Raw genomic sequence first — 26,451 nt, forward strand, 5'->3', positions numbered from 1 at the left:
TTTGTGATCTCTCTCCAAGGTCACAAGATTTTCCAACATCTTTTAACCCCGTGGCCATGAGACTTTGGGGAGGAGAGACTGGAGCTCTGGGACCCAAACACAAGTGTTCTGCTCTGCATCAGATTAGTGGATTAGTTTTAAGAGACCAGAAGCCTCTCTTGCTCTCTCTTCAGTTGAGAGACCAAGACCCACAAGCAGAGGGAATGAGACCACGACTTGCGTTCGTCCTTCTAGTCCTGTTGTCCCATTAGAGCCTGATTCTCAGGCTCCAGAGGGGATCTCCTGGACAGCTACAGAAAGCTTCACTAGGGTCATTCTAAAAAGGCTTTAGAAAAGAACTGAAACCAGACTGGCTGCGGGCTAGAATTAAGGGGAAGGGAGGTGAAGGGCAACCTAGGGAAAGGAAGCAGGTGCTGTGAGACGAAGGCCCAACGGCCAGGAGTTTAGGTCGAGGGCTGAAGGAGTACTGCCTGAAACGCACTTGGCTTGTCCCACCGCTTGAGGGGCAAAGAACAGTCTCCTCCCGCCTCCAGGTAAGGGCTACCCCCCCCTCGCCAACCCTGCACAGAGCCAGGATCCGACAACCGCCTCACCCCCGGACCAATCACAACCTTTCCTCAATAAAGAGGCGGAGCCAGAGGGGGATGACTCTTTCCTTGTCCCTGCCTTCTAAGTAAAGTAACCAATCGCTATCTGCCTAGAGAAGTCAGCGCAGTGAGAAATAACCAATTATACCGCGAAGCTTTTCGAGCATGCCTGACCCTGCCCGTCAGCTGCGACAGAGATGGCGCGCGAGCTCCTGGGTTCTGTAGTTTCCTCGGGAGTCAAAGGGTCCAGTGCGCCACTTAGCCCTTACCGCCCCGCCCCCAGCTGCTTCCACTCTGCTATTACGCATGCCCGCTCCGGGGAGCGGAGACGCGGAAAAAGGAGGCGGGACGCTATTTAAAAAAAAAAATGAACACACACACACACACACCCGCCTTCAGCTCGGGAAGCGACACTGGACGACTCCGCTCCTCCCAGAAGGCGGTGCTGAATGCCGGGGCAAACCACGCGGAGGGTTGTGGGGCAGATAGCTCCCCTCCGGATGGAGACTCATGGAGTCGGGTGGGCGGGGGACTCCATGTCCCGGCATGCCCCGCGCCGGGCCCGACCGGCCGCGACTCGGGGCTTGGCCCCGGCCCTAGCTCGTCGGCGGTGTATTGGGGCGCGTTGAGGCTGCAGTAGCGGTGGCGCCCGCGGGGACGGAGGTGGGAATGAGTGAAGAGGAGCAGGGCTCCGGCACTACCACGGGCTGCGGGCTGCCCAGGTGAGCCGCTTTGTATCGATCCCTGCCGGGCGAAAAGCGTGGCGCGGTGCGGAGGAGGTAGCGGCGCGGCCCCAGCATGCACCTGGCCTGAGGGTTGTTCCCGGCAAGCACTGGGGTAGTGGGCCGTGGTTCCCGGCATGCATCCCGGCAGTGGCCACTGTCTCTTGCTCTAAATAGTTTGGGGTTGGCCCGGTTCCCAGACTGCACTTGGGGCACTGGGCTTTATGCTCTCGACGTTCAGTGCATTTGGTGGGTACCGGGTCCCTGGCCTGCACTGTGTCAGGGGACATGCACTTCCTAACTGCACTGGCGTACGGGCTCCTCCTCCTTAACTGAGACAGGAACAGTGCATTCCCCGCTTGCTCTGGGGGCAGTGCACCCTGCTTTCCCAGCCTGCATCCCTACTCCACATTGAATCCAGCTAATGTCTTCTCTACTTTCCGGGGTCCCCTGGACCCTATGTCCCCCATAGTGTGCCTCGGTCTGATATGACAGTGCTTGGCCAGGTGGGTGCAGAGTTGGACGTGTGATAAGAGTCTGTGCCCCCCGCCTCCCCCAGTATAGAGCAAATGCTGGCAGCCAACCCGGGCAAGACCCCGATCAGCCTTCTGCAGGAGTATGGGACCAGAATAGGGAAGACGCCCGTGTACGACCTCCTCAAAGCCGAGGGCCAAGCCCACCAGCCTAATTTCACCTTCCGGGTCACCGTTGGCGACACCAGCTGCACTGGTGAGGAAGGCTTGGGCATCCTGGCTGGGGTGTGCATTCCCAGGGCCCTGTTGGCTTTGTTTCTTGAAGTCTCTTCACAGTCCTTTTCTCCAAAGCCAGTGAGGGAAGGAGAGATTTCAGGGGGAAAGCCACTGACTGGTTTGGGAAAATGGGTCTTTGAGGAGGTGGGTAGGGCTTGGGAGAGTTAGAGGAGCACGCAGGACTGGCACAGTGATCTGGCAGATTGTCATCATCCTAGAGGAGAAAGAGGAGATAAACCAAATTCTCAGTGAAGTATTTGGGGGAGTCAGTGCCTGCTGCACTGGGCTCTGTTCCAGGTGCTTGACCAAATTCCTAGTTAATCTTAAACCACAGTCCGATCCTGTGATGAGGTGGTAGTATCCTCGAGTTGAACGGAGGGAAGTGAGACTCAGAGGGGTTTCAGTGAGTGGTGTAAGGTCACATGTCTAGTGAGTGTCTAGTGAGCCAGGCCTTGACTCTAGAGCCTACCCTCTTTCTGCTTTTCCAGCCATCTCTATTTATTGAGAGGAAAGAAGGTGCTTCCCAGAGGAAAGTAAAGCAGAGAAAGAATCTCCACCCAAGGTGTCTGAGCTCAGGGGCTTCCGCCTGACACGGCTTGATTTGGGGAGCTCTGGGGAAGATAAAAGCCCTCCCTTCTAGCAACTAGTGTAACATTTCCAGTCTTGGGCAGGGGCAGTTGGTGAGAGGGGCTTGGTTGACTCCCTCCAGCTCTGAGGAGAGAAGCTGTGGGATGCTGGTTCTTCTTCTGTCCTCCCAGTGACCTCCAGTATTGCCCACGCCCCTCTCTCAGGTCAGGGCCCCAGCAAGAAGGCAGCCAAGCACAAGGCAGCTGAGGTGGCCCTCAAACACCTCAAAGGGGGGAGCATGCTGGAGCCGGCCCTGGAGGACAGCAGGTGAGGGAGGAACAGCAAAGGCTTCCTAGAGGCCCTGCCAGGAACCCAGGCCCCTGCGCCACCTCCTCTGCCCAGTAGGCCTGGCCTGGTGACACTTAGCCACCTTGACCTGGCCCCTTCCTGAGAGTTTCCTCTGGACAGAGCAGGATGCTGCCAGGGCTTCTGCTGCTGTGAAGAACCCTTTGGGGGGAATGTCAAGGGGCTGTGGCTGTGGTTTGGGCCCGGCTAGGGAGGGAAAGGGGTGGAGGCTGAGGCTAGAGGGGTTGCACCCCAACATGCCTCCTCTCTCTAGCAGGTTGTCCTTCCCTCTTCCACACTTACATTGGAGTTTTTTTTGCCTCCCCGTGTTTCTTGGGTAGGAAGGAGGAAGAGACCCTCCTTCCCCTTTTCTTAGTCTTCTTGATCCAGTGTTTGGCAGCAAAGGTTCCGAGGAGGAAAAGCTGGTGGTTAAGCTTCCCTGAGTCTTTGGCTCCAGTGGGAAGGAATTTTCTTAGGGAATGGGCAGGTCAGGAGGACCTGGGTCCCCACCCTCTACTCCCCCCACCCCCAACATGGGTGTGAATCAAAGGCCCCCTTCCCCTCGGGAAGTTCTTTTTCTCCCCTAGACTCTTCACTGCCTGAAGACATTCCAGTTTTTCCTGCTGCAGCGGCTGCTACTCCTGTTCCATCTGCTGTTCCAACCAGGTATCTTGTATTTCCTGCTGGCCTGAAGGGGGGAGGAAGGGGTCCTGGCTCCTGGCCCCCCAGCCCTTGGCCCCAGCTGGTCAGGCAGGAGGAAGTCTGAGAGTAAACAGAGGATGGAATAGTTGGGGACCAGAATTTGAAGAATTTGCACCAGATGGTAAGCTCTTGGGACAGGAGGTAATTTATGACTTTTAAATAGCCACAGGGATGAGGTGTTTGACCATGTTCAAGGGTCTTGCAGGCCCCATTTTCTTCTGAGTTGGTCACATGATGGTCCTGTGTGTGCCTCCTATCAGGTGCTTCCAGGGACTGGATATACAGCCCCTCGCCCACTGTCCTGCCAAGGTGATGATCCGGTGTTCCAGAAAAATCTAAATGGGCCTGGGCCCTGGAAGAGACCTCACTTGGGTGGGAAAGGGAGGAAGCAGGCTGGATGTTTGGAGAGACAGCTGCTTGCCTGGCAGACACTAGGGAGATGGTATTGGGGACCAGAGCAGAGCTTAGGACTCATGGAAAGCCACAAAAGGGACAGCCCCATCAGCTTTGGCCCTGGACCCTTGTTCCTTCAGGACTCCCCCCATGGAGGTGCAGCCCCCCGTCTCCCCTCAGCAGTCTGAGTGCAATCCTGTTGGTGCTCTGCAGGTGTGCCCCCATCCTCATTTCCCGTGCATGCCTCTCTTCCCTTGGACCTGGGGCTGTGAGGGACGGTTATGCGGGGGCTCTTCCCCTGTTCTGAGGGCTTTTCCCACCCCCCTTCATTCCTCCTCCCTGGAATCTGAGGCTCCCAGGGTAGGAGGGAGAGGATGTAAGGAGTCTTTTCTCACTCTGCCTTGTGCACCCTTATTTCTCCCTCCCAAGGAGCTGGTGGTGCAGAAAGGCTGGCGGTTGCCCGAGTACACGGTGACCCAGGAGTCTGGGCCGGCCCACCGCAAAGAGTTTACCATGACCTGCCGAGTGGAACGTTTCATTGAGATTGGTAACTGGGCAGAGGGGAGTTCTTGAAGCTACTCCAGCCCTGGCCACGGGCAACTCCTAGCCTCTCTGTGCTACAGCCTCACTGTCCTGGCCGAGACCCCTGGTTCAGCTCCTTCTCCCAGCTATTGCTTTGTCCTGGCCTCCCCCCACCCTCTCTGGCTGACCAGGTTCTTAGGTGCATGGCAGGGCCCAAGCTCCTCTTTCCAACTGACATCCCACAGGGGACCCCCAAGCTTGAGCTGGGTGGAAGGCACTGAAAAGCCTGTTGGGAATCATAACCCAGCAACCCTCTCCCCACACGCAGGCAGTGGCACCTCCAAAAAGCTGGCAAAGCGTAATGCGGCGGCCAAAATGCTGCTTCGAGTGCACACGGTGCCTCTGGATGCCCGGGATGGGAATGAGGCGGAGCCCGATGACGATCACTTCTCCATTGTAAGTGGCTTGTGTGAGCCAGGCCCTGTGGTCCATCCTCCATGCCAGGCAGGACACTGGGGACTTGGGCCTGTCACCCAGGGGTGAGCCTCTCGGGATCCCAGGCCAGCTCCTGTCCATTTTTCTCCCAGACCCAGAGCTTCTTGGCCGCCCCCCTCCCCCAACCTCAGCTGTAGGCCTACCCGGTGAGTTCCATGGGGAGCTGGCCCAGGACTGGAGCCCTGGAGCCTGCACTTAGTGGAATGAGGAAGGCTGCCTGGACCCCTGGCCCAGACTCCAGTAGTTAGAGGGGGCCAACTTGGGGAAGGCTAGCTGGATGAAGCACTCCTTCTGTAGGTTTTTCTCTCCTTGGCATCAAATATCCTGTTAAATGCCAGGATCTCAGCTCATGGCCGCATCTTTCTCACTGTCGCCATCTTGTCAGGGTGTGGGCTCCCGCCTGGATGGACTTCGGAACCGGGGTCCAGGCTGCACCTGGGATTCTTTGCGGAATTCAGTGGGAGAGAAGATCCTGTCCCTCCGCAGCTGCTCCTTGGGCGCTTTAGGTGCTCTGGGCCCTGCCTGCTGCAGTGTCCTTAGTGAGCTGTCTGAGGAGCAGGCCTTCCATGTCAGCTACCTGGATATTGGTATGGCTAGTTGGGAGGCCAGGGGATGGTGGGGACTGAGCCGGAGCAAGTACGGACGGGCCCACAGGGGGTTGGGGAGGGCACGACGAGGATGTGGATACCCCCCTCCCCATGCTGCCTTCCCACCCAACACCACCTCCATCCTCTCTTTTGGTCTCCAGAGGAACTGAGCCTGAGTGGGCTCTGCCAGTGCCTGGTGGAGCTGTCCACGCAGCCAGCGACTGTGTGTCACGGCTCCGCGACGACCAGAGAGGCAGCTCGTGGGGAGGCTGCTCGCCGGGCCCTGCAGTACCTCAAGATCATGGCAGGTAGCAAGTAAAGACCCAGCCAGACTCGGACACGCCTCCTGGCTCCCTGCTCTTCCCCCAGTCCGCGTGTCTGTTCAGCTCTGGTGCCCCCCTACCCGAGAGGTGCCGTCTCTACCTCTGACACAGACTGCCTGCCTGCAGGCTGAGGAGGACACTGGGCCAGCAGCCAGGGACCACGGGGCCTTAGCTGGCCCAAGATCCGTCCTCATGGCACTAGTGATGATGAGTGGGAATGAAATCTGGGGGCTCTCCCTGAGAGCCTGGAATAAACGTGCTGCCTCTTGGATTCTTAAACCCCGCTCTCTCTGTTCCCCTGCCTAGGGCCGACAGCAGGAGGAGATTAGCACCAGGGCACCCTGTTGTGCCTCCTCACCTTGTTCTGGTGAAAGGAGGCCCCATCACCTGTGTTCCTGCGGAGCTTGGTTTGGCAGAGATGGAGGGGCTGTGGCCCTGGCCCTGGGGCTTTCTCCCTGCCTTTTCAAGTCTCAGACGGACAGACACATGGATTCAGAAGCCACAGCTTTATTAGGGGAGGAGGGGAGGCCTGGCCCTTGTAGTTGGGAGCCTCACATGCATACATATCAAGGGATGACAGGTCACTTCTTCCCAAAGCGCTGAGGGGCAGCCAGGCTCCAGAAGGGGGAGCTGAGCCCCTCCCCGGCTCGGGGACTCAGCTGTTGGCTGCTCCAGGAGCCCCGGGCATTTTGGCCAAACCTTGGGAGAGATCCATCTTCAACTGTAGATCCTTTCAGCCCCTCCCTCCTCCAGCCCCCTCCCTCCTCCAGCCCCCACCCTCCCGTTTGGCTCAGGCCTGGCCCTTGTCTCTCTCAGACTCACCTCTGGGGCTGGAACAGAAAGGCTGGGCTCCGGCCAGGTCTCTGCATGGCCTGGAGCGGGGAGCGCAAGAGTGACCCAGGGGTCTGGACCTCCTGCAGTGGGTAGGCTCCGCTGTCTTCCTCCTGTGGTACAGGGGCATTGGGGAGGGAAGATGGGCAAAGGCCTTGGACATTTTAGGTCACACGGGGAAAGGAGTGACTCAGAGGCATGTTGTAGGAGGCTGAGGACCCACTGAAGACCCTGGCAGCCAGAGTATTTGAACTGAGAGCACAAGTCTCAAGCTGAGATAGAAAAATGGTGACAGTGGGGGAGCAGGGGAGGTGCCTAGGTGACACAGGCCGTTAAGTGGCCCACTCTTGATTTTGGCTCAGGTCGTGATCTCAGGGTTGTGGGATCAAGCCCCGCGTCGGGCTCTGCATCATGTGGAGCCTGCTGGAGATTCTCTCCCTGCCCTCTGCCCCTCTTCTCACTCGCCTTCTCGCCAAAAATCTTTTAAAAAATAAAAACAAAAATAGTGACATGGGGCTGGGGCAGTAACTTACCGTGAAGATCTGGTCTTCTCCTCCGTCGCCTGGTCCTCCAGCACAGCCTCCGTCTGTTAGTAGCAGCACCAGTAGCAGCACTGCGGCCTGCCTGGGCTCCATGCTGCCGTCTGCCTTCCTGCAGCCATACCCGCTTCTTATACCTGCGGTGGCCAGGGCCTCCCACCCCACAGCAGCCTGAGGGGTAATCTAAAGCAGGCGAGGGAAATGCTCCACTCCATCAGGAGCTGCCTGGGAGCCCCTCCCATGGCACCTCTGGGACTTCCTGCTCCCAGCCTCCGGCCCCCAGCCCCTAAGGCTGGAGTTACAGATTTTATTAGATGCATAAATTCTGTCTCCAGAGCTCAAGAAGCATCATTAATTGCAGATGCTTTGTCAGAGCCAGGCCCTAGGGGGCCTTCAAGAACCCCCAATTCCTCAACAGTTTCGAGAGTTCCAATCGATCACCTCCTCGCTTTCCTAATTTGAGATTAAAAGCATAGAGGAAGTCTTGTCAAGAAGGTCTAGGCGCTATGTCTTGGAACAGAGGAAAGGAGGGAAGAGCCAGGGTTAGAGTGAGCCAGGATGACCCAGCCTGGTCCCTCTTGTGACTATGGCTGCTACAGGGGTCATCCAGCCCCTTCATCCCCTTGCCTATGTGCCCCTTGGGGGGATAAAAATGGAGTCATCCCTCTGAGATTTGCCTGTGGATAGGAAAGTGGGATACAGAAGGAGACTAAAAGGTTTCAGAGCCCACAGAAAGTGGGGATTGCTCCCCATCATGGAGACAAGCCCCATGCTCAGGGAGGGTGGGGGGGCCCGCACTCAGGCTCTGCCTCACCTGGGCGTCTGCAGCCATCCTTCGCAGCTGAAGCACTCTGCTGCCACCCTGTGGCCATAGCTTGACATTGTCAGGGCCGGCCATTTCTGTCTCTGCTCTTTGAGGGGTGAGGCTACCTAGATGGAGGTTCCTACCGCCCTGACTCTAAGGGGTCCCCGAAAGGCAGGGGCAGGATACTAGGGTTGGTATCTGGTTTTATTCACCTCCTTCTAGTCACCACAGCCTCTGCCTGGCTCTGACCTGTGAGGGCAGGCAACAAGAATCCTGCCTTTTTTAGGAAAAAATCGTTTTTCCTCAGGAGTCCTTTAAAGTTATCTGGTTCACTTTTCCTTCTGACCTTAGAATCCCAGCTTTGCGCAGTGGCAGTATCGTAGCCAATGAGGTTTATCCGAGGCGCGATTATTGCTAATTGACCTTAGAATCCCTTCCTGAGCAGCACTGCCTGGCCTCCTGACCCCAATGTGGTTCTCCAGCCTATGCTGGAGAGGGGCCATGGCACCAAGAGCCTGTGCATCAGTCTTGGGCAAGCAAGTTCTCTAAACTGCAGTTTCTTCACCTAAAACACGGCAACATTGAAAGGAACTACTTTCTAGCGTAAGCATTATTTGAGATAATTCTTGTAATCCACCCAGCACAGGATCTGGCACAGAGCAAGTGTCCTCAAAAGCATTAGCAGTGCTGCCGCTGCATACATGAGTCCCAGTGAACTTGGCGTCTCCTGAGACAGTGATCAAGCAGGTTTACCTGAGAACCAAGCTGGCTTCCATGAAGTTACAGAACACTGCACATCTTTCATGTGTGCAAGCCTTCCATGTATCTGAAGACAGATGTCCCTCTTCCACTCTGCAGTCTTGAGGGGATCCCCCCTGCTCCCTTTAAAGCAAGGCATCTAGAAACCAATCCATAATTTTGGGGAGGTAGAATAGAGCAGGTTTATCTGGATGTTTTAGATACTAATTTGGCCTAAGCTAGGATGAACCTTTCTGTATGCTTTGTCCCCCAGTTGGTCCCAAGCACAGAACCTGGCTTTCCTCATCACTACATCCTGGAATTTCACTGCTTCTTAAAAGGAACGATCCAGTCCATGGGTTTTTCTGTGGGAAATGGATCCTATGCCACATCAAGGTCCTTCTCTCTTCTTTCCTGACAGCAGTCCAGAGGAGCAGGGCTGTGAGGGGGTGTGGGCCTTGGGACTGCACAGAGTGGCTCTGTTTTCACCCAAGCTCCTGCACTTTACCGTGTGCCTCGGCAAACGTCTTAACCAAAACCTTAGTTCATCTTAACTGAGGCAACTACTCCTGTTATCAAGAGGTTGTTGCGAAGTAAATGACTTACTGAATACAAAGTGTCTCATGTTCCATCTAGCATAGAGTAGCTAATAAATGTTCACAACCCTGACTCTCCTAGTATCTCTGATCATCAATTACAAGTGGACCTGAGCTGAGGCCTCAGTCCTTCAGCAAGGGTCTGGACTAGCTAACTTCCTACGTCCAGGAGGGAGGGGACTGTTCTCTCCCTTGGCAGGCGTAGGCATACCTCGGAGATACTGCTGGTTCAGTTCCAGACCACCACAATAAAGCAAGTAACGCATTGGGAGTCAAATGAATTTTTTTGTTTCCCAGTGCATATAAAAGTTATGTTTACATTACACTGCAGCCTATTAAGTGTGCAATAGCATTATATCTGAAAAACAAAATAAAACAATGTGTATGCCTTAATTTAAAACTTTGCTTAGTGGCGCTGGTGTGGCTCAGTCTTGGTTAATTAAGCATCTGCCTTTGGCTCAGGTCATGATGAGTGTCCTGGGATGGAGTCCCACCCACATCTGGCTCCCTGCTCAGTGGGGAGTCTGCTTCTTCCTCTCTATCCCTCCCCCCATGCCGCCTGTGCTCTCTCTCACTTGCGCTCTAATAAAATCTTAAAATATTGCTTAAATGATTGTTATTTAAAACATTTTTTTCAAGTAAGCTTCACACCCAACGTGGAGCTTGAACTCAGGCTGAGTTCAAGAGTCAAGACCCTGAGATTGAGAGTCCCACACTCTATCCACTGAGCCAGCCAGGTGCTCTGTTAGTCAGTCTTTTGCTGGTGGAAGGTCTGGCCTTGCTCACTGCTAGACTGGTGGTTGCTGAAGGGTGGGGTGGCTGTGGCAATTTCTTTAAACTGACAATGAAGTTTGCTACATGGATTGGCTCTTTCTTTCACAAACGATTTCTCTGTAGTGTGTGATACTGTTTGACAGTTTTTACCCATAGAATTTTCAAAACTGAGCCAAACCTCTCACACTCAGCTGCTGCTTTATCAAGTGAGTTTCTGTAATATTCTAATTTTTTAAAAATTTTTTCTTTTTAAAGATTTTAAGTCCTCTCTATACCTGGTGTGGGGCTGGAACTCACAACTATGAGATCAAGATTTGTGTGCTCTCCTGACTAAGCCAGCCAGGCACCCTTGTAATATTCTAAGTCCTTTGTCATTCCTATAGTCTTCACATTCCATCTCAAGAAACCACTTTGTTTGCTCATCCACAAGAAGCAACTCAGTTGTTCCATATTTATCATGAGACGACAGCAATTCAGTCCCACCTTCAGGCTCTACTTCTAAATCTAGTTCTCTTGCTGTTTCCACAACTGTATTTACTTCCTCCACTAAAGTCTTGTACCTTCAATTTGTAAAAACAAAGAACAAAACCCAAAAACCAACCAACCAACCACACACACAAACATGCAGAGTCTTTAAAGTGTGATAAAGTGAAGTGCAAGGAAACAAGAAGGGCCTGTAGGGGCAATGGCTTAATTCTTCTAGAACTTGGAAACTGCCCTAACTTCCATCTCCTTTCAAAACATCTCAATCTTGGCTTTGGTATTTGGCTCTCAGCAACTTAACTTTCTTATTTCTTACCCTTCTCTGTAACCCCATGTGCTCCTGACCACAACACAAGGAAGATCACCACTACCTTGCTCAGTCTCCCTGCTTGTGTCGGATTATTCCAAACACCAACCACAAACAGCTCCCGTATCAGTCCTCTTCTACTGGGAAATCCTCAGAGGAACCTGCTACCTCCTGGTCAAGTTTTTCAGCCTGGCTCACTCTTCTCACTTGTGCTAATTATCTAGGGATACACAGATTGCCCTATCCCTCACCATAGTTCCTGACCATTACTTGTTCTCCTTGTGACTTTTACCCGTTTCCAAACAAGCTCCACCCCTCATTTCCAGAACAAGCTCTTCCCCACATCCACAGAACTGATAGAATCTGTGGAAAGCTTCCCTTTCTATGTGTGCGCTCCCCCAGTCATGTCAAAACTTCCTGAGAGTAAGATTTGTTTTTGTTTTTATTGTTGGGAAGGAGGGGACAAAACACTGAAAGCGAAGAGGCCGCTTGCCTTCACACACCCTACCATCCCCTTATCCACATAAAGCCCATGAGTTTAGCCATGAGGCTCCCATGATGCCAAGGACCCTGTCTTCAGGGCAGTACACAGATCTGACCCCTGGTCTCAGTACCTTCTTTCATGTTCTACAATTTACATGAATCACCTACCTTCTTTAGGCTGTGTCTTCCCTGCATAAAAAAGAGGGATAAGAATCCCTGCTCCTTCTGTCCTCAGATATAGGAGAGTGAGGAAGAGCAAAAATGTGAAAGCCCGATGAATTCCCAGCAAGAGTGGCGAACGGGACTCAAAGATGAGAGTACTGAAGCATTAGACAGAACAGTGGTTCTCTCGATAGTTTAATGTTATATTTGCAGCATAAATAAGGCACAATATATGTCAGGGCGAGGGGAGTGGGAGAAGGCATGGCGGGGGGGGGATAACTGCTGGGTGGGAAGGGGGATAGGAGAGGGGAAGGGCAAGGAGAAGAGAGTGAAGCCTCTGCCTCAGCCCGTCTCAGGAGATTGTGAGAGCCTGCTCACAGGGATCATGCTGAGTTGGGTGGCAGGGAAAGGGGACAAGACAGTTTTGTAACAAAACAGCCTGTAGCACTACATCCTCCCACATGTCAAAGTCCACCACTGGGGACTGGGGGAGACCCAGACCCAGAGTCGAGCTCCTTGGTGAGATGGAGAGGTGCTGCTACATGTCGAAGATATACAGATGAAGAGAGCTATAACCATAGATACACACGGCTTGCTTTCAACAGATACTATGTCCGGAGGCAGCAGCCTCCACTGTTGGGGCTGGAGGCTCATCTCCCTGCCGGAAAGGGGTGTGTAAATGTGCGTGTGTGTGTGCGTGTGCATGTGTGTGTGTGTGTGTACAGGACAGCTAGAGCTCCAGCCGGTCTTTCCTGTAACAAAGAATGTGGAGTGACCAGTCTGCAAGGGAATATGGGACAATTCTTGTCCAGACCAAGGCAGGACAGGTTTGAGGAGGAAGTAGAAGGAAGACAAACCTAGATTTTGAGATGAATGACGTGGTTGTTGTTCTAATGGGGGTGGAGAGAAGGACAGTAGGAAATGGAAAAATGTGTTAGTGCTAAGGCAGAGGATGGTACTTAAAATATCCTGACACCCTACAAGGATGTCCCAGCTTGCCTCTAAGGCAATGGTTCTCACATGTTAGTGTGCACTAGAATCATGGGGAGTGCTTGTTAGCACCCAGCCGGAGTTCCCAATAGGTCTGTGGTGGGGCCCAAATGTGGTGTCTAACAAGCTCCCAGATGCTGGTGCTGCTGATGCTCCTGGTCCTGGATCACATCCTGAGAACCACCACCCAAGGGAAAGCCAATAAAACTAGTGCCCATAGCCATTTCTTACAGCTAAAATTGCACTCATCAGTTGCTAGTGGTGGTGAGATAGCTCCGTGCTACCAGCCCGCCATTAAAAAAATAAAATCAACCCTAGCAGCTACAGCACAAACCTGCATCTACAGAGGACATAGCTGCCTTCACCTGCTCTACTCTCCCCAGCCTCTTCTCAATCTGGGATAGCATTTTGCCCCAAAGAGCGACGAATGACCTGCTAACACAGGGTGGGAATGGTGGCCAGCAGCTGATGCTCATTCCTGCTGGGTTACCACTCAGGGGGTTTGGGTGGGGATTTATGTCTCTGTGTACATGCATGTGTGCAAACATGAACAGAGAGAAATCGGTTCCATACTATGAGTGGGATGATTAGGCTTGTGGGAGGCTGAAGTAGGATGGGGGCTCCTCTAATCTGCCTTAGGATCCTCACCTGTCCTGTTCCTCCCTTTGCCCCTGTCAAACAAAAGTCTAAAGAAAGCAGAAAGAGCCTATCAACAAAGGCATACGTGATATAACTAGGAGGACTGGATTCTAAATGGACTGGTTATGAAATTAAAGAAAAAAAAAGGAATACATTTCCTTCCTGGGTATACAATGTACAATATTAATGAAAAATAATGATTTGGGGATGGGAAGGAAGTCATGAGAGAAAGGGGGAGGTTTTGGGGAAAGGGCGGTTTCAGGGCTAGCACCTTTAAAGAAGCCTCTCAGTGTGGAGCAGGGAGCCTCAGAAACCACAGGAGGAATATTTTGGTATCTGCTTGGTGGTTCAGGCTACAGACAGGGCGTGGTTATGGCTAAGTACCCCGTCAACCAGGATGGGTGGTGCCAGAGGGCAGTGAATCAGGATAGGAGCCAAGTATAACAGAACAGGCACAGGGAAGGCAGCAAGGTGAATGAGGTTCAGTGAGGACATCTCCTTGTTTACCACTACCAGGAGTATATGGTCTAGTGCTAAGGGCCAAGGAGAGGAGTGGAGGCTGAAAGAAGCCAGATTTGGGGTGTACAACCAACAAGGAAAGAGTAAGTAAGGGAGGGCCTACTTTTCTAGCTCTCTCTAGCTGTGAGGGAAGCTTTCCCAGACTTTTCAACTCTGAGCAGGCTGAAAGGAAAAGGGCAAAACAGAGCGGAATACCTGGTCTAGTACATTTCTCTATGGCCTTGGTTATCTACCAGCTGTGTCTCTGGGGTGAGGTGGGAGGCCTGAGTCTTGTGTTCACTCAGAAGAGTCCCAAGGCATCCATACTCCCAGCTCCTTTCAGAAAGTGTCTTCCTGAGGCCCCCAGAAAGGCCATGGTCATTAGGAAGGGCTAAGTGACATCCTCCATGATGTTTGGTTCTGGTCCAGATGAGTCAGGAAAGCAAAGGGCAGGGAGAGTGGCCACAAGGTTGGCAGCAATGACAAGAAAAGTGACATTTCCCTTAACTATGACAGAGTCTCAGGATAAGCAACTGCTCTGTCTTCTTAGTGAGGCCACGGACCAACTAAAGAGCTATCTGGGAGGTTCTGTCCTGCCCCTTCCCTTCCTACTGCTTTACTACTAAGGTTCTGGCAAAGCCCCTTATTTAGGTCCCCAGTAACTTCCTACCAATGAAAATGAAATAAGGCTCAAGAGAATGAGACATGGGGACTAAGAAACTAGTCTTATTTAGAGGGTCTAATAATTAGCCCTCTAAATAAATTAGCTTTCCTACACAGGGAAAGACAGCTAGGACTCAAACTTCTCCAAGGCCAAGCATTAAGGCAGGGCATGTGTACAGTGACAAACGAATTCTTCACTTAACACCTGACTAAAGGGGGAAGAAAAATAGTCATGGGTCTTACGAAGGCTCCTTGGGAGCCAGAAACTCAGTCAAGCTTTAGGGCAAGGCTCCTGGTAGGAAATCAAGAAAATAAAAAATGAAACACAACTAAAGCAGAAGAAAGTCCCAGGGCGCAGCTGTCTAAAGGCAAAGTCCTGAGTACAAGTTATGGCTGTGAACTGTTAAAGGCAAATGGAGTCCCCGGAGGGGGTAGCTGGCGTCCTGACCATCTGCCGTGCCATTTGCTAGACTGAGTCACCTCAGGGGCTGTTCCTGTTGGGTCCCGGGTGGTAGAGGATGAGAAAACCATGTTTTCTCTCCTTTCTCTTCACCAGGTGTGTCTTGTTCAGCACCGGCTCTGAAAAGCAGGAGGGAAAATGAAAAACAGACACAACAGAACATGTCCTCTGACTGCCTCAATAGTGTTTCACTCTGAGATGATGGGAACCTGGTAGCTTAGAACGTTTCCACATTTCCCGATGACAGCCAATTTTGGAAGACAGACTAAGAAAGGAAGCGGGCAGTTATTCTGTATATAAATTTAAGATGGAGGTAGGAGAGAGGGAGAAAAGGACATTCTTGGCTTGGCCAGATGGCAGAAGGTGGCTCTGGGACAACTGGAAGAGATTCATACTGACAGGCTATTAAAGCTGACCTATCTATCCACAGGCCTCTGGCTTTGGATTGCTTCCTATGGCCCTGGTAGAAATTGCATAGTTCAAAGCCAAAGGAAGATGAGAAGTCTTAACGGGGAAGAAAGAGGAACAAGAGGGATGAATTTCTCCCCTCGTAACCTAACTCCTTACAGTAAGAATGGCTGAGAGCAATAGTCACCGACTTCCCAGGCACACCAGACCTTCACCGAGCAGGGCTCTTCTGCTGAGATCAGTACTGCGCCTCCTCTCTTCTGCCTCTTCCCATCCTACCTTACCCTCAAGAAAACCCACTTAGGACCCTGGGGACACATTGAATCTAGGGGTCAGAAAGCAGAGGAGAGCTGAAGAAATATTACAGGAGCAGAGAGACCTAGCAGCTAGCCTAGGAGCCTGGTGAACGGGAGAAGGGAGATCCAGGGTGAGGGACGCTTGTGCATAGAAGAGCCCAGCCTGGAAAAGATGACCTGGGGGTGGGGCAGGGAGATGGGAGAAGAGCAAGGGAGTGCAAGAGTGCCCCACACAACAGCTCCAGAGGGCTGTGCCTGGAGAGAGACAGAGGCAGTGACCCAGGCAGGGGAATAAAGAGGGAAAGAAAGGAGCAGATGGACGACCAAAAGGAGTTATATATGCTTTGGCCAGTAAACTCTTGTAAGACATTAAGAATCAATCCAGTAACCTGATAGAATGAGCTTCAAACTCTCCTGTTCCTGCCTGCCCTAATGGTCATTGCAGGAGGGTGGACTGCGGAAGTGGGGGGATCAGCCATTCACACCCGGGGCACTTTCCCTTTTCACTAACGAGAAGAGCTAATAAGGCCACAAGATGATCTTGCCAAGGCTTAGCAGGAGGTGGAAAAGGCCCCAGCAGTAGACTGAGAAAACTCAAGACACAATACGAGGTACCCAAATAGATCTGGAAATAGCTGAAAAATGACTAGAATTCTTATAGTTTTGTTTCTTTCTGCTTTTTCTGTTTTGTTTTGTTTGTTTGTTTTGTTTCTGGGTTTTTTTGGTGGCAGGTAGGGAGCAGGACTAAAGTTTATGGAAGAGCTGGAAAATACTGCTAATTCATACATCAAGAATAATTTTACATTCGCCATAAGTGAATGTTTGAACTAGACTTCAGGAAGGGGGTAAAGGGATAAAATAAGCAGCTAATGGGAGACAAAATCCTGAGCCCACTGGGTGGCTGGGGCGGGCTAGGGGGTGACCTGCCATCAACACTGGCCTCCCTCTACCTAGCAGGAAGTGGCGTGCTGCTAAGGATCAGGAAGGTAATAGCCATGGCTTAGTGGGAAGAGAGGGAACCAAGAAACCCAAAACCTAGAAGTGTAAGGGTTAGTGTTGAGAGAAACAGGTACACATGCACGGGCAGGGGTGGTTGTTCGGACCATCTGGAAAGGCCTTTGGCTGTGGGTACATCAGAAACTGCCCCCTTAGGGGATAATCTATGTGGCTCTGGGGCTGGGAGGTTCCTAGTACAGGTGTCAATGTACATGACCATGTGATTGAAAGGCCCCACATCTGTCCGTTACTCACAACACACAATCTTCCCCACTTATTGCCATGTCCAAGGCAGTTGGGAGGCGATAAGATGACATCTCTCTTGGCTCTCGGGCGGGCGAGCTCTGGCTGGGGACCTCTCCACCAGGGGAGGCATCATCTGCCCGCAGACTGGGACTGTGGGGTCATGATCACATGCGACTGTATCGGCATGCTCAGTTCTGTCCTTTGGCTGGCCATCTGAGTGAGGACCGAGGTGGCTACAGCTTCAGCCGCAGAGCGAACACTGAGGCCATTGCTAGGGGCTGTTGCTGAGCTGTGTTGAATCACAGGGGCTGGAGAACCCGTTGGCTCTGAGCTTTCCTTGGGGCTTTCTGCCAGAAAGGAAGACAAAGAGCAGAGAGCAAGTAGTTAGAAAAGAGAATGGGGAAACAAGCAGGATCACCTTGTGCCATAATTCTAAAGGAGTCCCAAGCAAAGGAAGCCCATCATTCTGGGGGGCAAACTTCCCAGAATCTTAGCTTCTAAGCCACAAAGGGGCTAGGAAATGGGAAGTTCTGAGAAGGGACGCAAGAACTAGGTCCAAATAAATTTATCTATCTCACTAAAGTAACCGCCCAGCATGTTAATTACACCGTCTGGCTTCTATGTCTTTGTGTAGTTCATTACCCCTACTGGAACACTCTTCCTTTTATTCATGTCTTGAAAGGTGATTTAAAATAGAACCCCCCCCCCCTTTTTAAGCTATCCTCTCTGATTAATTCTCACAAGAATTTAATCATTCCATTTTTTTTTTTTTTAAGATTTAATTTACTTATTTGACAGAGAGAGAAATCACAAGTAGGCAGAGGCAGGCAGAGAGAGGGGGAAGCAAGCTCTCTGCCGAGCAGAGAGCCCGATGCGGGGCTCGATCCCAGGACCCTGGGATCATGACCTGAGCCAAAGGCAGAGGCTTAACACACTGAGCCACCCAGGTGCCCCTCCATTATTTTTTTATGTTCCTTTGGCATGCACTTGCCCCACAGGTAAGCCTGATAAATATCAAGCTACACTCAGGTGAGGTTATGAATGACCCACCAGTCCTTGGCCAAGTCCAGTTACTACAACAAACTACAAAGACACCTGCTAGATCCTCCTTTCAATCAGCTAGGCATTAATGACTGAAAACATTTATTACAGGCTATGCCACTTCACCTAAAGTGATGATAACATCTTACTGCTGACCACAAATATCTGAGCTGCATGCAGAGGCAACTCCATGTGGCTCTGCAGTCAGATTTTATGAGACATCACAGCCTCCACAGCTGCTTCAACAGAGATGTGTGGAATAAATAAGGGCCAACGACCAATGATTGTATTTTTGATTCTCTCCTGGTGAATGTCTGGGTCTCCTTTCAGGATTCAGATATATATAACCTCCTCTGTGAAGCCTTCTTTGTTGCACTCACGGCATTCGCTATCTCGTGGCCGTTGCTTTCACAGTGCACTCATTTATTCGTTGTCTGACTGAGCATCTTGCATGTGCCAGCACTGCGGTATGTGCTGACTAAAACAGGAGCCCTGTCTTTAGGAAGCTCCCACTCCAGGGCCTCGCTGACTGGGCTAGCTGTGCTTACCTTATTCACAGGCTGACACGAGCATCTCCTCAGAACTCTGAGCCTCTCAGAGTTACAGTGTGTCACTGGCCTGCGTCAGATACCTGCCACAGTGTCTACACCACACAGCAGGAACCAGATATATCTTTGCTGTAACAAACAAGTAGTTTAATGGATTAACTGCTCCTCAAAAGTTCTTGAAGGGACTGGACAGAAAACTTACTGTATACAGACTTCATACTGATAAATACTCAGTCCTTGCCTTTCTTACCCCATCAAAAGGATCTGAAATGCTATCACTAAACTTCTGGAAACACCTCCTTCTCCTGGTTTCCAGAATGCCACACTCACTACTCAGCTTATCTTCCTCTTGCCTTCCGGGAGGCTCATTCTGCCTCATTTGTAGGTTTCTTCTCCCTTCTCTGACCTCTAAATGTTGCAGTACCCCAGAGCCTGATCCTGCGACTACCTCTCTCTTTCTGGCTGTGCTCTTTCAATCTGGTTTTGTGGCTTTAAAAACGAACTACATGCTGCTGACTCCCAAAGCCGTACCTTCAGCCTGTCCTCTGAACCGCAGGACCACACAACCAGCCTCCACTTGACACCCGCACCCGCAAGCTCAGCTTGTCTAACTCTGGGCTGCAGCTACGCCTCCTCATCCACTTGCTTCTACACTTTCCTCTACTTCCACAAGTGGCAACTCCACTCTTGCAGTTGCTCAGGCCAAAAACTTCGGTGCAGCTTTTGATTCTTTTCTCATCTATTCTACCCCGTCTGGCCCGTCATCAGGCCCTGTCACTCTAACTTCAAAATACACCCTGAATTCAGTCCCTTCTCAGCACTTTCTCTACCACCCTCCTGGCCCAAAGCTCCACCACCGCTTGCTCGTGTGACTGCCACAGACTCTTACACAGACTACCTGCTCCTGCCTGGGCAGCTCTGCACTCAGAGTGGTTCTGTTCAAACCTAAGTCAGACCAGTCATGTCACTTCTCTTCTAAAAACCCTCGAATGGTTCTCCCCCAACCCCCTACGTCAAGTAAAAGCCGAGGTCCTCACTAGGACCAATGAGGCCCTATATGAAAGTGTTCCTGTTAGCTCCCCTACCTCATCTCCAACTACTCTCCATCCCCGGTTTTCTCCAATCCAGCCACACTAGCCCCCTTGATGTTCCTGGAATGTGCCACATGCAATCCCACTTTGGGCCTCTGCATTTGCTCTTTTGCCCTTTGGCAGTACGTTGTCACCCATATAAATGCACAGCCAGCTCCCTCCCTTCCTTAAGTCTTTATTCAAAAGCCACCTCATCTAAAATTTCAACCCTGCTGCCGACATTTCATATTCCTCTTTCCTGTTTTTTCTTCCAAGCGTTTACTCTTATCGAATAGACCATATATTGTACCTATTTATCTTGCTTATTGTCTGTCTCACCTACTAAAATATAAGCCCCTCAAGGGCAGGGATTTTAATCAAATCTATGTGGTTTCCTATTATATCCTCAGCATATAAAACAGTGCCTGGCACAGAAGAGGCTCAATCAGTATCTGCTTAATGAATGAATGTATCCTGAAGTACATATTAAAATTAAAATTTAAATAGAGATGTTTAAAATGAGTGATGTGGTTACTCTTTTTCTATGGGAACGCATCTCTGAAATGATAAAGACAGCTAGTGGAAAAATAATTCAATATATCAAAATTTGATAGCCAAAATCTCTAGGAATTTATGAAATTTGTACAGGAAAATGATTTATTAGCATTCACCTTCCACAAGCAAATTATTCACAGTAATTTTAATTTTAGGACTGTGCCTATCCCGAGAATGACTCTATGACCATCTCTTTCTAGCACTATTTTATGTGTGCACATAGGTTACAAACTAAAACTACCATTGGTCCATTACTGGAAAGATAAAATATACCCCCAGAGCACAAGGCTTAACAAATGCCAATGTATCATCTGTTGTTTATACTCTCTTGAGGCCAAGATAGTGTCTTTAGAATAAGAAAGACCTAGATGGGAATCTTGACTCTGCTATTTCACCAACTGTGTAACTTCAGGTACATGACTATTCTGTGGTTTGCCTGTGTATAAATGGAGGCAATATCTATTTCATGAGAGAACTGGGCAGATGGTAGAGTGCCTAACACAACACAGGCACCGGATAAATATTGCCACCCTTTATCTTGAACTATAATAGATAATTAGGATAATTCTATATGGTTCTGGAAACAAAATTATTTTGTAGGACTGGCTGATCTGGAAAGGCTGCCCACTCATCAGTGTGGATCCCTCCAGAATATTCAGAATGGGATTATAAAACTATAAATAGTTGAGACACTGGGTACATGCAGTTTATTGACTGACTAACCTTGCTTAGGTTGTGAGCCACTCACCTAAATAGCCTTGGGTCTTTTTCTGTAGTGCAGTAACTGGGCAGTCTTTGTGAGCTAAGAGTAGCTGTTTCAACTGAGCCACCTCATTCCGTAGCAACGTGACTTCGTTCTGAAGAGGGAGAGAAGAAATCAAGAAAATGCACCCTCTACAGTTGTACCCCCGTGGCTGTCCCCACGGTGAGGACAGAATGCTGTCTGGATTTTCTCCCTGAATCTGGAAGACTCCTCATTCCCTAAGGCTTCAGACAGCTCAGGACCACAGTCATGAGTTCAGTGACAGGAGCTGCTTACAATGAAAAGTGGGGATTTATAATGGACACATTATTCCTACTTAGGATAAACATAATCATACCAGAATTAATAATGCATATGTCCTCTAAGAAAGCCTACTTCCAGGAACCTGTTTAACAAAACTGCCTACTCAAGGGCATACAATGTTAACTACAGCATTGCTGTTCTGGCAAAAAATTAGAAACATTGTAAATATCCGTACCTTAGAATATAACCACACTACAGAACTTACTACCATAGAGCTATTAAATAAATGAAGATCCTCTAGACACATGGCCAGGTCTCCGGAGATATTATCAACCCAGTTACATGTTAGAACAAACACACAGTCCCTCCCTGACTACCCCACAAAAAGTATAAGTGAAAAACATAGTTAGAAATATATATTATGTCTGGTAGGTACACACCAAACTCATCCACCGGAAAAAATCAGACTGGGAAAGGCATACTGAAGAGGAACTTTGGTGTTGTTCTATACACTTGTGTGTGCATGTAGGTATACATATGTTATATACATAAATATATTCATACATCTTTGCAATGAAATCTTAGTAAGTAATCAAAAGAAGGAGAAATAATATTCCAGAAAATATCTAGATTATAATTCTTCTATTTGTGCTTGTGTGGTTTTCCTTCTTTCATTAAGCTGCATTATCTGGGGCAAATACATTTTCCTCTGGGTGCTTCACGACCCCAGTTGGATTCGACTGATACCCAAAAGAGTACCCATGGTCTCCATCCAAATGGGTCTGTGGGTGATTCAGACTCTAGCAAAGGTTTACGAGTAGATGGTGAGTCTTTTCCAACCCCTGGGGAAGAGATTTCAATTTTGACTGGTAAGAGACTCTTTCGGCATTCTTCCTGGCACAGCTTCTGGAACTGTCCTAATTTAAAGAATTATCGTCTTCTTTTATACTGTTTCACTTTTTTCTGATTCCATCTCACTTCCCAGATTCCTCAATCCCAATAATCACCCATGACCCACTCACACTCAGCTGAATGTTCTGAGAAGTGAGCTCCTCCGCCTTCTTCTCCAGGGAGGACACCCAGAGCTTCCGCTTTTGACGGCAGCGGGAGGCTGCAGCCCGGTTGCGCTCTAGGAACCGCTGCCGTCTTTCATCAGGATCTTCGTCCACTGTGCGTCGCCGCCGCCCTCCCGTGCTGGGAGTGGGCTGGGCTGGTGAGACCTGGGGCCCAGGAAGAGGAGTTACTTGAAGGGAACGTCAACCCTTCCCAAATTCAACCTGAGGTCAGGTAGAGATCTGGCAGAGGGACATACCAGTCTCTGTAACCACAGCAAATCTCATCACCATGTCCCTGAGTTTCTCTTCTCTCTGCCTCCCCATTTCCTTCCAGACTTCTCAGTCCCATACTTAGACCACAGCTCAGGTGGAAACTGACTATTTCTGAGACAGACAGATAAGATGAGGCGAGCATCACTTTTTGTTTCATAACAACAGGGAATCTTGTAGGTGGGGAAACCATAATGGGGGGTGGGTGCCTGGGGTATTTTTAGGGAGACTGAAATAAAGATACTTGAGAATCACTGATTTGGACAAGGAATATATACAAACAACAAGTTTCAGAAGAGGAGAAAAGACTTTACTACGGGTGAGATATTGGCTATCATGGAGAGATATGGATTAGTACGTTCTTATTTACAGTCAGTTATTAATCATCCTCAGCAACCACCCTCCCCCCTTGTTCTGTTTGTTCTTAAATAAAAACCCATTTTGAATCCCTTTACATACTGGAGATCCAGGACTGCCTTTTGTCTTGAGACTTTAGGCTGATGTCCTCTGTCACTAAAGTACTTCTGGATCATCTTCCCTTTCTATTAGCTGGTATGTGTTCAGAAAAAATAGACCAACTTTCTAATAACTGGCAAAATTAAAATGTAGGAAGGTCAGCCATCTGTATAAAAGAAACTATATAATGTAAAACAATGCTAAAAATAAATTCTTCCTGGATCTGCTGCTATTAGAACATATCTATATTTGTAGTTCCCAAGGGCCAGAGCTCACATCAGTTGCATGAGACTAAGCATGAGCTTAGAAAAAACAGAATCTTATACTCCACTTCAGGCCCTACTAATTCATGTTCTCCATTAATACAGATAATCAAGAAATAATTTTATTATTTACACTAATATTATCTCTCCCAAAAGAAAAAATGGCAAAGAAATTTAAAACTCAATTTAATGAACTAGAGGCCTTGGGTCACTGCTTCTCACTGTAATATGGGAAGTTAATATTAATTCTCTTGAGATTTTCAATTTTCTCTTTGTCCTGAGCTCAACGGAGCACATGAAAGACTGGTGCTTTAGGAGGATGGAGAAAGGAAACAGTAGGTTCCTATTCTCTCACGCAGGGAAGAGAGGTAAAAGCACACCAAGAGAAAGAAGGGAAGAATGAGAAAGAAAGGAATCAGCTGTAACTAAAAAGAAAGTCTTTTTTTTCTTTTTTTCCCATCATTTTCTTATGAGGGACAGCAGCACAACTCAGGCAAGGTGGCTATGGCTTCACCATCTCCAGGGACTGGCATTGGAAGGGGTTACAGGAGGGAGGGCAAGCTTAGCTTCCAATAAGAAAACTCAAATGAAGGCTTTTGCTGTTGGCCAGGCTTTAAGGCGGCATATGGACATTAAATGTTAGGACATGTGGTGGTAACTGACGAAGCAGGTGGTGACATCAGAAAAAGGGGCTGGACAAAGATGTCATTCTAGAAAACCATCTCAGGTTGTTGTCACCCGTCCAGCACAGATACTACAAAAACTAAGGCCTATTCAGTTGTCAAAGAAACTTATTAAATCTGAGGCTTCCCTGGAAAAAGAACAGGGCATGTAAATGGCACCACTCCTTTCACTGCTCTGTAACGGAAAGAGACTAAACTAATAAGGAAAATGTGTTTTATTATGTTTGTTTGCTGAGACATCTTAGTATCGTGACATCACATTTTACTCATATATTGTTATTACCCAATTTTGGCCACAAAACCTAATCAGGTAAGTTTTTTGGTTTTTGTTTTTGTCTTTGTTTTGCTCTGTTTATTTTTTGTAAGACTTAACACATGGGAAAGCGACTAGGGGAGCCTCCCTTGGTGCAAAAAGTGGTTTGAGTCAGGTTCTGTCACACTTTAGAGGGTTCTGCAGATACGTTATTCACATATAGAAAAAAACAAAGACCAAAAACTGAGACCTCCTCTGTGCCAGCTCTGCCTTCTCCGGCCTGCCTAATGTAAATACAACAATAAAGTAGGTAAAGCCTGGTGCGTCTTGCTACTGTCAAACTGTTAACAAGAACTGAAGTGCAAGAAGATGCCCTGAAGACTGAAACCCGCTCTTCTATAATTTTTCTGCTCCTCGCAAAACAGACATGCCATAAAGTAATGGTGACACAGCGGGCTCCCCCGTGCAAGGGCCCAACTGACCTGTGGCTGGGCAGGGGACGGGGCATCTGGGTGCTGGATGAGGATCTGGCTCTGCTCAGGGCGGGCTGTCACCATGGTGCTGGCAGTACCTACCACCATTCCACACCCACCGTTGATTGAGGAGACCTGGTGGGTCAGGGTGGCTTTTAGTCTCTGTAGGGAACAACAATAAAAAACAGCTTGCCAAGGGTGAGATTCTATCAAGGGTGAGAAAAGTGGGCTTAGGTTTTAATACTGACCTTACAGATCACTAAAATTTCCATGCCAATTTGCCCTTAACAGAGGAATTAAAAGAAAATGACAGGGAGAATGTGCACCTGGATCCCTATCATGCCTACTCTGTTCCTTGGCTACCATCCTGGGCACAGTTGGAGGGTGGGGGCTGTTGAAGTAATAGAGTCCAGATGAAAGCTCTCTTCTGGAACCCAGCCAGGTGCTGGTTACGCAGCTATTCACCTCTTGGCCAGCTTTCCTGCCCACTCGTCCACCCTCCATCTGTTACCCTGGAACTGAAACAGCAAGCATTCCACTCCAAACAATCTGTGCTGCTTCTTTTCACTGCCATGGTCTATGTACCAGGCTCTAAAGGTGGAAGAGAGGAGACAGAGTCATGAATCAGGGTCTTTTCTTCTCCAGACCCCACCACAGGGTATCTTTAGCTTTGCAAGGCCCAGGTTTCTGCCTGGCTCACTCGAAAAACCTAGCTGATAACACTTCTTTTAAAAGGGCCAACACTGCCCCAAGCTGGGATGTACTCACCATCTTGGCTTCTGATGGCATAGGGTGGCCAGAGGGAGAAATGGAACCACTGCTGTTAACTGGTGGGCCAGGGATACCAGGAATGTTGGGCACCATAGACACAGGTCTGGCCAGCTGGATAAAGAGGAGGAGGAAAAACCAGAAGGGAACATAATACTAGTCAGGGGGGCAACAGCTTTCCAAAATGAAGTGCTTTGGAGACTGGCATGTCAGGGCCTGTTCTGTGCAGCCTGTCCACAGGGCATAGAGGGACAGACTGGGAAACACCTTTCCCCATGGAGTACCACACAGTAGGGAATCTAATCCTTCAGTGCTGTGACAATTTCTATGGGAACGGCTGGGGCTATATCTTGAGGAAAGTGGTGGGTAATGTGGGAGGCGCTAAGTGCCAAGTGAAATCAACCAATCAGCAGGCTGGCAAGATCAATTCCTAGACCAGGAGCCAATTGTCCAGATGAGTCTTTGTCTAGTGTTCCAAAGTCCTGGATTGGCAGAGGTTTGCGAAGAGTTTAGGCAGGCTGCCATGCTCAACTAATACAGACCAGAGCCCATGTCTCCCTGGGGCTCATGTGTGTTTATGAGCATTCAGGTGGAAGGGAGGGATTAGTGTGTCGGTAGTTGGCTGCCCCAACTACAGAGCTTACCGATATAACAGAAGGCATCTGTACCGGAGGCCCTGGCAGCACAGGCATGGTCTGTCCATTAGCAAGATGCATGACGAGAGGGAGGGAGCCAGTGGGAGACCTGAGGAAACATGAAGTGAAATGCTCATCACACAGACCCTTTTGTCTATAGATCCTCCTCCTATAATTACAGCAGATTGCCCGGGCTTCTCTAGTTAGGGAAGCTACAGGGCAACACTATAAAATCTTGACACCCTCGTGAAGGTGGAAAAACCAGTGAATGCTACTTACCTTTCAGACAATCAGCAACGGTAAGATCTTTACACCTTGCAAATTAAGTAAACACCACTGAACTCAAACTGGTGGGAAGCTAATCCTATTAAGATGTCAGAACAACAAAACATCCCTACCACTGGCATGTATAAATTCTGTCTTGCCTTAGCCAGGACTTCGATGAAAGTTGTCATTTTGCAAAGCTGAA

The 26,451-nt window shown here is 49.6% G+C and overlaps 3 protein-coding genes and 1 pseudogene across 14 annotated transcripts in view; 2 read left to right on the forward strand and 2 right to left on the reverse strand.

Moving 5' to 3' along the window:
- Nucleotides 1-1,095: 1,095 nt before the first annotated feature.
- TARBP2 (TARBP2 subunit of RISC loading complex) lies at nucleotides 1,096-6,247 on the forward strand. Of its 3 annotated transcripts, none has more exons than XM_046012808.1 (9): nucleotides 1,096-1,309; nucleotides 1,874-2,038; nucleotides 2,850-2,952; nucleotides 3,541-3,636; nucleotides 4,206-4,278; nucleotides 4,495-4,612; nucleotides 4,916-5,043; nucleotides 5,468-5,669; nucleotides 5,831-6,247. In XM_046012808.1, exons 2-9 carry the CDS (start codon nucleotides 1,879-1,881, stop codon nucleotides 5,986-5,988), a joined length of 1,038 nt encoding a protein of 345 aa, XP_045868764.1. In that variant the 5' UTR covers nucleotides 1,096-1,309; nucleotides 1,874-1,878; the 3' UTR covers nucleotides 5,989-6,247. The 3 variants fall into 3 exon arrangements, with proteins under 3 accessions (XP_045868764.1, XP_045868765.1, XP_045868763.1); XM_046012807.1 differs by having other exon boundaries at nucleotides 1,098-1,309; nucleotides 1,869-2,038; XM_046012809.1 differs by lacking the exon at nucleotides 2,850-2,952 and having other exon boundaries at nucleotides 1,869-2,038; nucleotides 3,558-3,636.
- Nucleotides 6,248-6,384: 137 nt separating this feature from the next.
- Nucleotides 6,385-10,024, reverse strand: NPFF (neuropeptide FF-amide peptide precursor). The gene is made up of 4 exons (XM_046012810.1): nucleotides 8,591-10,024; nucleotides 7,357-8,513; nucleotides 6,815-6,936; nucleotides 6,385-6,691 (listed from the first exon to the last, which is right to left on the reverse strand). Exons 2-4 carry the CDS (start codon nucleotides 7,456-7,458, stop codon nucleotides 6,574-6,576), a joined length of 342 nt encoding a protein of 113 aa, XP_045868766.1. The 5' UTR covers nucleotides 7,459-8,513; nucleotides 8,591-10,024; the 3' UTR covers nucleotides 6,385-6,573.
- Nucleotides 8,525-8,687, forward strand: LOC123947742 (annotated as a pseudogene).
- A 1,864-nt stretch (nucleotides 10,025-11,888) lies between the features above and the next one.
- The window catches only part of ATF7 (activating transcription factor 7), an 87,319-nt gene continuing 72,756 nt past the window's right edge, over nucleotides 11,889-26,451 (reverse strand). For 9 of the 10 annotated variants that reach the window (XM_046012803.1, XM_046012804.1, XM_046012798.1 and 6 more), the window contains 6 exons: nucleotides 25,992-26,091; nucleotides 25,348-25,461; nucleotides 24,589-24,741; nucleotides 22,149-22,346; nucleotides 20,869-20,977; nucleotides 11,889-17,253 (listed from right to left, as the gene is read on the reverse strand). In XM_046012803.1, the coding sequence (XP_045868759.1) occupies nucleotides 17,036-17,253; nucleotides 20,869-20,977; nucleotides 22,149-22,346; nucleotides 24,589-24,741; nucleotides 25,348-25,461; nucleotides 25,992-26,091 (892 nt within the window). In that variant the 3' untranslated portion in view covers nucleotides 11,889-17,035. Of the gene's footprint in view, nucleotides 17,254-18,495; nucleotides 18,625-20,868; nucleotides 20,978-22,148; nucleotides 22,347-24,588; nucleotides 24,742-25,347; nucleotides 25,462-25,991; nucleotides 26,092-26,451 lie in introns of all 10 variants that reach the window. The other variant, XR_006819680.1, reaches the window with a different exon arrangement.

Source organism: Meles meles, chromosome 7, assembly GCF_922984935.1.
Source record: "Meles meles chromosome 7, mMelMel3.1 paternal haplotype, whole genome shotgun sequence".
Classification (NCBI taxonomy): Eukaryota; Metazoa; Chordata; class Mammalia; order Carnivora; family Mustelidae; genus Meles; species Meles meles.